The sequence below is a fragment of the Podarcis vaucheri genome (assembly GCF_965113315.1).
Source record: "Podarcis vaucheri genome assembly, chromosome: 5".
NCBI classification, from domain to species: domain Eukaryota; kingdom Metazoa; phylum Chordata; class Lepidosauria; order Squamata; family Lacertidae; genus Podarcis; species Podarcis vaucheri.
The window spans coordinates 1,072,074-1,085,511 of record NC_138763.1 but is presented as its reverse complement, the minus strand read 5'-3'; the positions used below and the strand labels follow the sequence as shown (position 1 = coordinate 1,085,511).

At 48.9% G+C, this 13,438-nt stretch overlaps 1 protein-coding gene across 4 annotated transcripts in view; it reads right to left on the bottom strand.

The window, feature by feature from the left end:
- The window catches only part of LOC309533030 (putative cation-transporting ATPase 13A4), a 77,145-nt gene that overhangs the window by 60,208 nt on the left and 3,499 nt on the right, over positions 1-13,438 (bottom strand). For all 4 annotated transcript variants that reach the window (XM_082223937.1, XM_082223939.1, XM_082223940.1 and 1 more), the window contains exons 2-7: positions 8,915-9,088; positions 7,329-7,466; positions 4,505-4,575; positions 4,324-4,404; positions 2,740-2,809; positions 100-234 (exon numbers count right to left, since the gene is read on the bottom strand). In XM_082223937.1, the coding sequence (XP_082080063.1) occupies positions 100-234; positions 2,740-2,809; positions 4,324-4,404; positions 4,505-4,575; positions 7,329-7,466; positions 8,915-9,088 (669 nt within the window). The remainder of the gene's footprint in view (positions 1-99; positions 235-2,739; positions 2,810-4,323; positions 4,405-4,504; positions 4,576-7,328; positions 7,467-8,914; positions 9,089-13,438) is intronic.

Here is a 13,438-nt window from a genome sequence, read left to right as displayed (position 1 = left end):
AGGGGTCCCTTTACCTTTAAATCTGGCATGGCCTGAGGTTGATGAGGTGCCCACCCCCACACCCCGCCTACCTGGGCGAGACCCCTCCCTCCTGCTCACCTTCCTGAGGTCGTACACGGTGAGAGAGATGGAGAGTAGAGACATGAGGATGATGGCCACGGAGTACTCAATGTATTCCTCCGCAAACCACAGGCAGACGCTGAACAGCTGGAAGACGTAGAACGGGTTCAGCACCTGCCCAGCAACAGAAAAGAGAGGGGAGGCTGGGTGAGGGGCACTGGCAGGCGGCTTTCTGCCATGACCCACCCCTTGTGCCCCTTGGCCACACCACCAAGAGCAGGAGCCTTGCCCCATCCTGGACGCATTGGCGGCGCTCTCTTAGCGAGACCAAACTAGCCCAAGCAAAACCTTCTCTCTGGCATGCAAGCCCTTTCTCTGGATTTTGATTGCTTAAACTTTTGGTAAACTGCTTTGAGGGTGTTTGTTGTTGTTTTGCAATCAAGTGGTATATAAATTTGATGAACTAAATATAATAATGATGTATGCCATCAAATGCCAACAGTGTCCTTCAGCTCTCTATATTGGACAAACAGGCCAAACCTTACGCCAAAGAATAAATGGACATAAATCTGACATCAAGAATCACAAAACAGAGAAACCAGTAGGAGAACACTTCAATCTCCCAGGACATTCTATACAAGATCTCAAAGTAGCTGTTTTACTACAAAGGAATTTCAGAAATAGACTGGAAAGAGAAGCTGCTGAATTGCAACTCATTACCAAACTTAAAACCATGGAGAGACCTGGTCTGAACAGAGACATTGGATTCTTATCTCATTATACATGACTAAGCCATTTCTCACCTTCTCACCCCTTGCCTTTTCCTGGAAGACCTATTGCAGTCGTTAAGAGTCGTCAACAGGCTCATCTCAGCTATCTGCCAATCTCCCATTCCCACCACCCTTCTGAGTAACACCCCTCCCCACCTTCTCACTATATAGAAGGATCTGGCAACTTCTGTTTCAGTGTATCTGAAGAAGTGTGCATGCACACGAAAGCTCATACCAAGAACTAACTTAGTTGGTCTTTAAGGTGCTACTGGAAGGAATTTTTTTATGTTGACTATGGCAGACCAACACGGCTACCTATCTGTAAATAAAATAAAGAAATAGATGTGGGGGAACCAGAAACTAGGGTGCTTTTCAGAGGGCTGGGCTGGTGGTTTGGAGGGGAAGGAAATGGGGAGTCTCTGAATCTTTCTGCCCTGCAGAAAAGTCAAGATCATTGGGTGGGTGGGGGGCTCCAACTCCCCTCCTTCTTCTCCCCCCCCCCCGACCCCTGGCCATGCTGGCGTCTTCCTGGGGCTGATGGGAGATGGGCAACTCCTGGGGTGCCCCACTGAGGCTCTGCATCCCTGCCCCCTGGAAACTTCCTCCCCCCCCCCTTTGGTCCAACCATGACTCAGAAAAGGCCGCCCCCCTCCACCTCCCATTTGGCCCAGCGTGGGGGGCCTAATTCCTCCCCAGGCCTCTTTGCAAGCCAGGCTTTCATGAGACCGACTTGGCTCTCGGTCAGTTCCCAAAATCTCCAAATTCCGAATGGCGATGGTGGCAGGACTGGCCGCTGGGGCGAGAGCAGGATGTTCTGGCGGGAGCAGGCTAAATCTCTTGTTGATTCAAGGGCTAATCTGCCTGCCAAGGGCTTGGCTTCCCGGCAGGGCAGCGTCACCCTGGAGATGGGAGAAGCGAACGGGGCCCAACCGCCAGGAGCCAAGGAGGACCTCAAGGAAGGAGGCAGGAGAGGACGATTCTTCAGCTGCCTATTGTGTGATGCATTCGTGGGCCTTGATACCATAAACCCTGTGATGGGGAGGTACAGTACATAAATTTAATGAAGAATAAATAAAGAACATGACATTTTGTAAAGATTTATACACCACTTGATTGTAAAAAAACAAAACAAAACAAAAACCCTCTCAAAGCAATTTACAGTGGCACCTTGGTTCTCAAAAGCCTTGATTCCCAAACACCGGAAACCCGGAAATAAGTGTTCTGGTTTCCAAACGTTTTTCAGAAGCCGAACTGCCGATGCAGCTGTTGGCTCTTGTTTCTGGGGCACCTGCACCAATCAGAAGCCGCGCCTTGGTTTTCGAACATTTCAGAAGTCAAACGGACTTCCGGAACGGATTAAGTTCGAGAACCAAGATACCACTGTATTTGGCGCTTTTGGTTTTGCTATTTATTTTGTGTTTTTCTTTTTGAGGCTTTTTCAGTTTTTGTGACTGTGTGGAACCCAGTTCAGTAGACTGATTGATTGTGTGACTGCGGAAATGGATAAAAGCCCCCCCCCCATCCAAACAATGACTATCATCAGAGAAAGCAAGAAAAAAAATTAATTTTAATTTTTATCATCTGCAATACTGTCTTATTTATTTTATAGTACAGCACATTGACTATTGCTTTCATTTTATGGATCAATTGTCTTGCGAGAGAGTAAAACTCATGTGAAATTGCTGTTTTAGGTGTTGTTTTTAAAAGTCTGGAATGGATCGATCCATTTTGCGTTACTTTCTATGGGAAAGCGTGCCTTGGTTTTGGAACGCTTCGGTTTTGGAACAGACTTTGGGAATGGATTAAGCTTGGGAACCAAGGTAACACCATATAAAAAAAAGAAAAGAGTATTTGCAGCAAGATAGATATAGATAAACAGAGACAGCTGCCTCCTGGCAGGAAGAAAGACCTCTTTGAAGAGCAGCTTCCAGACGGGCGCAATCTCGACGTCGATGGCGTTGGGCCCACAGATGACACTCCTGCGGATGAGCAAGAGAGAGAAAAGGGAGTCCATGGGATGGCTGGTCCACCAATAATAATAATAATAATAATAATAATAATAATAATAATAATTTTATTTATACCCCGCCCTCCCCAGCCAAAGCCGGACTCAGAGTGGCCAACACAGTTTATATAAAATCACAATCAATTAATTGAAATACAAGAGGCTCCTGAGGCACCTGCTGCCCCTTCCCACTCTGGGGGGGGGGGCAAGGGGGAGGCAAACAGCAGGAGCTTTTAAGGGACAGAAAGGGGGCGGACATCAGGAGGACGTTCCCCACCCCGTAAGGGGCTGGTTCATCCGGGACATGACCCGGCCGTGCCCTTTGAAGGATGCCTGCTTGCAGTCTTGTTGGTGCCACCTTGGAGAAGGAACCTCCGGGGGGTTCTGTCCCCCCCCCCCGACTCCCTGGGGCTTCCACCTCAGAGGGACGGCATGTGAGGGCCACAAGAGTTGGAAGGGACCATCACCAATCCCACCCCCCTGCAATGCAGAAATCTTCTTGTCCAGCACGGGACTCAAACCCACAACTCTGAGATCCGGAGCCTCGTGCTCCACGGACTGAGCCAGCCCTGTGTGGGGCTCCAGCCTGCCCTTTTGGAGACCCCCGCCGCTCCTGCCAAGGTGAGGGGAGAGACTCCATCAGGTAAGGCCTCTTTCCACCTGCCTTGCCTCACCCTCCAGTCTCTGCTTCTCAATTTGTATTGTATTATTTTATGCACTGGGGCTTGCCGTTGTTTTATTGATTGTAGTTTCGAAATTATTTATTGTAGAGTGGTGCCCCGCAAGACGAATGCCTCGCAAGATGGAAAACTCGCTAGACGAAAGAGTTTTCCGTTTTGGAGGTGCTTCGCAAAACAAATTTCCTATGGGCTTGCTTCGCAAGACGACAATGTCTTGCGAGTTCCTGCGGGGTTTTTTCCTCCCCCCCCTTTTCTAAGCCGCTAATCCGCTTATCAGCTGATCCGATCAGCAGATAAGCTGCTAAAAGCCGCTAATAGCGCTAATCCGCTAATCCGTCAATGGGCTTGCTTCGCAAGACAAAAAACCGCTAGACGAAGAGAATCACAGAACGCATTCTTTTCGTCTTGCGAGGCACCACTGTAATTGTTAAGAGTGAGTTTCTGTTTAATTTTTATATGCTGATATTATTATTCCATACTATTCTAATGATTGTTGAATGTTACTTTATTTGATGTAGATTGCTTATTTTAAAGCTCTTTTATTATCACATTTTTGTATTGCATTAGATTGCTGTAAGGTGTACATTCTTTGTTTCTTCAGCTTGCAAACTGCCTTGAGTATTGTAAGATAGAAAGGCAGTATACAAACTAAAAGTGATGATGATGATGCATTGAGCGGCTGATTTTAGATCAACCACGACTTCTTCCTTATCGGATGCATGCATGTTCTGATTCCTTCTTTGCAGGGGGCTGGACTAGATGAGCGCTGGGGGTCCCATCCAACTCTAGGATTCTGTGAAGCAAGTACCTGATGCCCTGCTCTGCGCTGGTCAGCCCAGACCCAAACTTTGCATGGATCTCTGCGCAGGTGTGTGTCTCCTCGAGGACCCTGCAAGAGAAGGAGACCTGCTGTAGCACCACAAGAGAGCCTTTGTTCCTGCCCAGTGCTTTGCCGGCGGCAGGCGGCAGGCGGGCGCAAGGTGACTCACCCGACCTTCACGAACCGCTTGGCAGAAAAGTCCCAGGCATATCGGATCTTCTGCACTTGGAGGCACCTCGCCTGGAAAACCAAACAATGGGTGCGAGTGTCAAGGGAGGAAAGCTGTTCCATTTAACATTTGTTTAAAAGCCTGAAGAATTTTTGTTAGGGATTGTAGGGAAAGAGCTGCCAAAAAAGCTGAAAAACATCTTCATGTATGCGACAACGGCCGCAAGAGTTTTAATAGCACAAGGATGGAAGACTGAAGAAACCCCAACTAAAGAATCATGGCAAGAAAAATTGGTGGACTATGCAGAACTGGCAAAACTGACATATAAGCTACGGGCAAGGATAACTGTGACTTTAAGGATGAATGGGAACCCTTGACAAAGTATCTGAAGACGCAACAAAGCGAACTGGACTCCTTGGCAGGCTTTGAATAAACATTCACAAACATTTCTATTGATGATAATCAGCTAAATAGTTTGAGGATCTGTACAACTGTGTAACATGCAGAAAACAGCATTTTTCGAGAAATCAAAGACTGGAACTGATGGAAGTTGGGGGGTGGGTTCTGTGGGGGGAGGGAGGAAAAATGGGGGGGAATAAGGATGATATGTTTCTGGATAATATGATTTGTTTTAATTTTGAATAAAAAGTTACCATATTTTAAAAAAAGAGGGAGGAAAGCTGCCCTCGCTCTTGGCTGCTCTCCCGGCTGAGAGAAACTCCAGAGCTGCAGGTGGCTGAGGTGAGATTCGAACAGGGAGCTTCTGGGGCTGCAGGTGAGGCTCTGAGCCACCCAGCCAGCCTTCCTCGCAGGACCAGACTCCTCTGCTGAGACATTGTTCCCGGCAGAGTCCAGACCCTTTTCCCTTTCCGCTCAGAAGCCACGACGGATGCATTCGTTTTTCTGATCTATTATTTCGGGGTGTTGGGATTCCACCGACGCCCCGCACCCCAGCCTCCTTGTGAAACACATCCCTTGAAGGATGCCACCCTCCAAATCTTGCCAGCCAGCAGTGGAGGGTGATGCATAAGAGCAGGGGTAGGCAAACTAAGGCCCGCGGGCCGGATCCGGCCCAATCGCCTTCTCAATCTGGCCTGCAGATGGTCCGGGAATCAGCGTGTTTTTACATGAGTAGAATGTGTGCTTTTATTTAAAATGCACCTCTGGGTTCTTTGTGGGGCATAGAAATTCGTTTTGCCCCCCCCCCCAAAAAAATACAGTCATACCTCATGTTATGTTTGCTTCTTGATACGTTTTTTCAGGTTGCATCCCGCGGCGACCCGGAAGTCCCAGAAAGGGTTACTTCTGGGTTTCACCGCTCTTTGCCGCTCGCGCCTGCGCACATGCGCACATGCACAAAATGACATCCCGCGCATGTGCAGAAGCGGTGAATCGCAACCTGTGCATGCACAGACGCGTCACTGTGTGTTGTGTTCTGCTCATGTTGTGAACGGGCCTCTGGAATGGATCCCGTTCGCAACCAGAGGCGCCACTGTATAGTCCGGCCCCCCACAAGGTCTGAGGGACAGTGGACCGGCCCCCTCCTGAAAAAGTTTGCTGACATAAGAGGGTGGGAGCTGGTGGAGCATTAATGCAGTAAAACAGAGCAATGAAACACCCTGGCAAGGAGGAGTACCAGGAGGAATGGATGAAATTCAAAGACTATTGACTTAAATACGCTAAGATAATTTAATTGGAAAAACTTGCAAATATCAGATAGGCTTAGGATTTAATTATATGATGTTAGAAAATAATGTGTTTAAAGTTAAAATGAAAAGAAAGAAAGATGTTAAGTGATTAAGTTAATTTTATGAGAAAAATTGGTTTTGTAAAACTGTTACAATGATATACACTGAAATTCAGCCAGGGGGATTTGAGGAAGTCACTTAACAATGTCACTAAGATTAGATCAAGTACAGTTAAGACTTATGTTTCTTTGCCTCTCTAAAATTTTGGAAAATCATTAAAATAAAATGAAAATAAATAAATAAATGACCCTGGCAGGGCGGCAATAACAGCAAGCACAGCCCTCATGCGGGGGTTGCGTTCCCAGCCACAGCCAGACCCCTCTGGGAAGCGCATGGCATCTCCTGGGATAATCCAGAGGCGCACATGGCTACCCAGGATGAGGGGAGGAGCCTCTGGTGGGCAGAGCTGAGGGGAGGAGCCAAGCAGGTTGCAGGGGCGGGACTGGAGAGGGTTGCCAGATGACAGAGTCGGGATTCAGCCGTCGGAAACAGCGTCCGGGCGGAAATCGCTCAACAACTTCTGTGTCTGGATTTTCACTTTTTGAAATATAGGAAACCTAGGGCCGTACCACGTGGTAGAGCACCCCCCAAAGGCAGCAGGATTCCCTAGGGGGGCCATCATCATCATCATTGTTATTATTATTATTAGAATTTATATACTGACCTATACCCGGAGGTCTCAGGATAGTTCACAGAAAAGATCACAATATATAAAATCAAAATAAGAACAATAACCCAATAACACACATCCCCCCAAAGAGCCACGTTTTAAAAGGGTCTAGGATGTCCATCAAGTCAACCCAAGACCTGGTTAGAGGCAAGGGGGCACCAGAGGTGTAAATGACCCTCAGACTTTGAGAAGCAGCTATCGCCAGATCAAGCTCATCAGCTGGTTGAATTAATTAAACTAAACCACTGGAGGGGGCGGGTTATTGTTGTATCTGCTCTTTTATTGCATTGTGAAATTGCTTTGAGATGCTTCCCAGGAGGCGATCCATAAATGAAGTCAAGGAGTCATAATTGGGGGCCCCGTGTGATGCCACCATCCAGCCCCCTGGTTCCGGGCTCCCCCTTACTTTCAACTCCGGCCTCGCGATGACTTTGTTCAGGAGAGAGCCTTCGTCAGCAAAGAGGGGGTGCGTGGGGTCAAGGCGGCCGAGGGCGGCCACAGAGAGCCAAACCACCTTCTTCCGGGTGTAGACGTGAAATTCATCCTGGAGAAAAGCGAGCAGAAGCCCAAATGATGATGAGTCCTGGAACCACAGCGCAGGTAATGAGGAGGACCTGGGTGGATCAAAGAGGCAGGATCCTGCCCTGCCTTGCCACAGGCTCGCATCTAACCACTTACTGGGGTGAGACTGGCGCTTCTTGTGGCAAATCCACTTGAGGTTATTCCACTGGTCAGGCAAGTCAGATTTCCGCCTGACTTTACTCTCTACCCCTTTTGAGCAAGCTCCCTGGGCCCAGATGCTTCCTGGGCCTCTTACGCACGAGACAGGTAAAGCACATGAAAGAATCCTGCATTAAGAACCCTCTTCTCCCTTGACCAGACCCCACCGGGAGTCCTGTGTCCAGTTCTGGACACCACAATTTAAGAAAGATATGAACAAGCTGGAAGGTCTGCAGAGAAGGGGGACCAGGACAATCAAGGGTCTGGAAGCTGGGCCTGATGAGGAACGGTTGAAGGAGCTGGAGAAGAGGAAAGTGAGAGGACGTATGAGAGCCATCGTCAGACACCTGAAGGGCTGTCCCATGGAGGAGGGAACAAGTTTGTGTTCTCCTGCTCCGGAGGGTAGGACTCGAACCCATGGCTTTGAGTTATGAGATGCCAACTCAACATTTGGAAAAACCTTTCTGACAGTAAGAGCTGCTTGGCTTGGAAGGCGGTGGACTCTCCTTCCTTGGAGGCTGGGTGGCCATCGGTCAGGGATGCTATAGCTGACATCCTTGCATTGCCAGGGACTGGACTATCAGCGGTTCTCAACCTGTGGGTCCCCAGATGTTGTTGGACTACAACTCCCATCATCCCTGAGCTCTGGCCTTGCTAGCTAGGGGTGATGGGAGTTGTAGTTCAACAACATCTGGGGACCCACAGGTGGAGAAAGGCTGGACTAGATGAACCTCGGTGGTCCCTTCCAACTCTACAATTCTATGATTCGAAGGGTGCTGGGAACTGTAGCTCCGCAGTTCCCAGGATTAATTGAGGGGACCCGTGCACTTGAAATTTATGGTGCCTACGCAGCCTCTGAGCTCTGATTTAGCCATTAAAAATGGGGTTTGGATCCAAATAGTTCAAGAAGCTTTCATAACCAAGCGGTGGGGGCTGGGTTTGCAAAACACAGGATTGAGAATAGAGCGCCTAGAGCGCTGGTGGGTCGTAGAGCCCCTGGAGGGGGGGGGTTATCTAGGGTGGTGCTGGAGATGAAAAATACAATGCCCCCCTTCTGAATTTTATGGTTTCATTATCTTCCTTAGAGGGTCGTGCCACCTGCTAACCTGAAGAATGCTTCTATGGGGTGGAATAGGGCAGTGTGCACTGGGGATGAGTTTATGGACCAGGGAGACAGGGCCCCCACCCCAAAAAACTGAGAACCCCTGGCCAAGACCCTTGGGTTTTCCAACTTCCCACTAGTAACATTTCCAGAACAAAATCTCCTCCTACTGTGGTGCAGAGCAGGACAACGTCAGCCTCTTCCAAGTCGCAGGGCACACAGTTTGCCCACACGTCCCACTCGGGCTTCCAGTAGAAGAGGAGGAGGAGGCCCCCGCAGGACAGGACGTACCCAGCGAGGCACAAGGCCCTCCGGCAGACTTCGGTTTTGTAGCCAAACATCTCCTGCAGATGAAAGGGCTTGGGAAGCAGCGTAGGTCAAGAAACATCCTCTCCCCACCTTTCGTGAATCAGCCCCTTTCCTAATCTCTGCCCACCCAAAACTCACCTGCCTGCCTGCATTGCGCTCTCTGCCTCTGAGATGCTAATCTAAGAACAGCCCACACCCTCTGTTATGTACTGAGCTGAATAAGATCCAAAAGGCAGCTGTCTGATTGGTCCTAGAACAATAGGATCCAGAATGCAGCAGTCTGATTGGTCCTAGAACAATAGGATCCAGAATGCAGCAGTCTGATTGGTCCTAGAACAATAGGATTCGGAATGTAGCAGTCTGATTGGTCCACAGGAGCCACCCAATCCAGCTCCAGGTGGAAGTGAATCCGCAACCGGATAGGCCTACAGGAGAATCCCGGAATTAGCCAATCACATGCGGCCCATTGTGTAAATAATGTATATAAAGCAGACATTTCAGGGGAACTTCCATTCCTCACTCCTCTGAGCTGAATAAAGAGCATGAAATCCACTCTCGACTCCGAGTCTATTTCACCAGCTTTCGTGAATCAGCCCCTTTCCTGAATCTCTGCCCACCCAAAACTCGCATGCCTGCATTGCGCTCTCTGCCTCCGAGATGCTAATCTAAGAACAGCCCACACCCTCCGAGGCCATCTTCAAGAATATTGAGATGCACGGGGCAAAGGGATTAAAGGCAGAAGGTGTGCATAAATGCCAGAGGTTGGGACGTTTTGCGGGAAGATGAGGAGCTTTGGGGATGGAATTTCCAGTCCGATTTGGGATTCTGATAGCGGCTGCTATCTTTGTTTTGGGTGTTCAAAGCACCTCCGCCCCACACCTCCACCTACAAGCTCCTTGAATGAAAAGCCTACGGCATGCGCAGGCAAACTAAGGCCCGAGGGCTGGATCTGGCCCAATTGCCTTCTCAATCCAGCCCGCAGACAGTCCAGGAATCCGCGTGTTTTTACACGAGTAGAATGTGCCCTTTTATTTCAAATGCATCTCTGGGTTATTTGTGGAGCACAGGAATTCCTTCATTTTTCTTCTTCCAAAATATACTCCGGCCCCCCACAAGGTCCGAGGAACCGCAGACCACCCCCCTGCTGAAAACGTTTGCTGACCCCTGGCCTAAGGAGAGATTGCAGGAAGCCTCAGTGTTTGTGATTCCTGGGGGCTGAGCTAGATGACCCCCCCCCTTGGGCCCCTTTCCAACTCTGCCATCCCAGACATTTTGGCCCTGGGTAGGTGCTTCCCGTCCCCTCCCAGGTTTACATGCAATTTGAAATTGTAACCAGCCCCACACCATAGGGATTCTGTAGGCTACACCTCCGGAAAATTACACAAGCTCCTCTCTGATTTCTGTTCATTGACCATGTGTGTATGTGAGAGATTTGATACACAACCCCACAATGTTTTCCTGGGCAGCCCTGACAATACTAAGAAGGGAACTTTGGAATTTAATGGGAAAGAGCAGGCAGATAAGACGAAGAGCGTCTGTCCGGCATGCTGAAGGATCCGGGTTCACTTCCTGATGGCTTCTCCAGGTAGAGCTGCAACCCCATTTCCCTAACTGATACGATACGATACGATATCTTTATTGTCATTGTCATTGTCCCATACAGAACAATGAAATTGAAAATCTAAAACCTAAACCTAAAAACTCAAAACCCCATTTTAAAATACAATATACTATAGAGACTCCTCATGCTGTGTTTAGAACCAGAAAGGCATTTGTGTAGAAACTTTCTCAGGCGGTTAGTCCTAGTCTTTATAACCCTGTCCCTTCTTCCAGAAGGCAGAAGCTGAAAGAGATTATTTCCGGGGTGTGCACTATCCTGCGCTATCTCTGCAGCTTTCTTATGGCACCTGGAAGCATAGATTTGATCCAAGGTGGGAAGAGTGCGCCCAATTACTCTCTCCGCAGTCTTGACAACCCTGGACAGCATTGTTTTTTCCCTGGCCGTGCAGCTCCCAAACCACACACACAGACCATAAGTCAATACACTCTCCACAGTGCAATGGTAAAATGCCATCAACAGGTCCTTGGAGAGATTATTTTTCCAGAGGATTCTCAGAAAATATAACCTCTGCTGTGCTCTCTTCACGAGGTCTTTGCTGTTTTCTCCCCTGGTTAGGTGGTCTCTCAACTCCATTCCCAGAAATCGAAACACCGAGACCTGTTCCACGCACTTCCCCTCAATAATAAGTGGCTGAATATTCAATTTACATTTCCTAAAGTCCACAATGGTCTCTTTTGCTTTCTTTAAGTTAAGGAGTAATTTGTTTTTTTCTGCACCACTCCCCCAACTGCTCAACTGTGTTGTAACTATTTGCATATGTCAATCACAATCCATCCTTCCTGTGTTCCCCTGGTCAAATGAAAAATGCATGGAATCTGCATGGATCTGCTTTTTTGAGCAGGTGTCTTTCAGACCTCTTGACATGGAGGAGCTTGAGAGACCAACCTGCCCCTGAAGCCGCTTGGGATATGGAACAGAAGAGCATAAGACAAGCCGGCAGGATCAGGCCAGCGGCCCATCCTGGCCAGCATCCTGTTCTCACAGTGGCCGACCTGGTGGCCCAACGGGAGAACCACAAGCAGGATCCGGGCAGAAGAGCAACCCTCTCTTTGGGCAGTTTCCAGCAACTGGCATTCAGAAGCATCCCTGGCCCTCTCCTCCTCCATGATTTGGTCCAATCCTCTCTTTTAAAGTCATCCCAGCTGGTGGCCTCTCTCTGCGGAGGCACAGCAAAGCCCTCCTGGCTAGTAGCCTTCAACAGCCACGAATTTGCCTAATCCTCTTCTCTCTTCTCTTTGGCAATCACTCGTAGCCGAGTAAGATTGCCTTCCATGAACACAGTTTTTAAAAGTGAGTCCGTAAGTGACTGTGGAGGCCAGTTCTGGACCCACACGTCCTTCCACAGTGGGGACATTGGTTTCCGGGTGGGAGTTGATCACGGTGTGGATTTGCCAAGTGTGCCTTCCTCTTAGCATGTTTCTCCCTTGCATCTTGAGTTCGAGTGTCTTCAAAACCCAAGACACCTTTGGTAAAGGCTATTCTCCAACTGGAGCGCTCGCAGGCCAGTGTTTCCCAGTTGTCGGTGTTTATACTACATTTTTTTAGATTTGCCTTGAGACAGTCTGTAAACCTCTTTTGTTCATAAGACACCCAGGCTGATGACCATCACTGCTTCTAGTGGGAGGGAGTTCCAGAGTTTTGCTATGTGTAGCACAAAGGAGCACTGTATCTGTCTTCCCCGCCACCGCCACCACAAAAAGTTGAGACGGGAACCACAGAAAAGCCTCAAATCCAGGCTCAGTATCTGCTTATGACTTGGCAAGTGACGGAGTTTTTGAGAGGCAGAGGCAAATGCCAGTGTGAAGGCGATACTCTGCATGGCAGATACTCTTTCTGCCCCTCCTTCCCCACCTGCCACAATTCCTGCCACCCTCCAGCCGCAGCAGAGCAACACCCCGTCCTTAACTTGGCCGGCTCTCCGTCCAGCCGCAAAGATGATTAAAATGACCAAAAGGAAACAGTTGCGTAATCTGCATCATTCCTTTGGATCACAGCTTGTGGGCTAAGCACATGCCACAGATTGCTGAGTAATACCAAACCCAGAAAGAAACAACTACCCAAAAACCACAAACATTTTAAATCCAGTTTTTGCACGAAACTGTGCGGTTGATGGGTTGACAGAACGGCTGCCTGCTGCAGTTGCAGGACTTGCGCGTTCACCAGAGACCCCGATGGCACGTCTTCAAGGAAAACCAAGTGGGAGTTTAGCCTAAGAGATGAGCCACGTCTGAAACTGCAGCAGACACTGGGGAGGTGGGGGGCGGCCAAGGTTTTAAAGGCCGAGGGCCGTATTGACTTCTGGTCAATCCTCGGGGGGCCCGGCATGCCAAGAGCGGGAGTTCTCACAAGAGACTTCCAAAAGGCTTTCCCGTTGGCTCTTCGGCACCACTTTAAAATCACTCTTTTCATTATTAAATTCAGTTTATGCTACCACCATCATTAATTACAAAGCACCTGAAGTTTATCTAAGCTCTTGGCAAACCTTAAAAAAAGGGCAGTCCCTGCTGACAATCTAACAGACATGGCACAAGAGGAAAAAAGAATCAGGAGGGAAGAGGAAAACAGGCACTGGGAGTACTTCTCCACACAGCACATAGATAAACACATGGGAGATCCTATATCTGACCCACCCAGAATTCAGGACTCTGCGTGGCACAGTGAGGAGCTGTAGTGGCATAAGGGTTGTCATGAAGGTGTTGGCATTTGGGGGGCACTCGGAAATGATGGTGTAACCTCTGGCCCATCTTGGCCTGCCAGCCTCTCA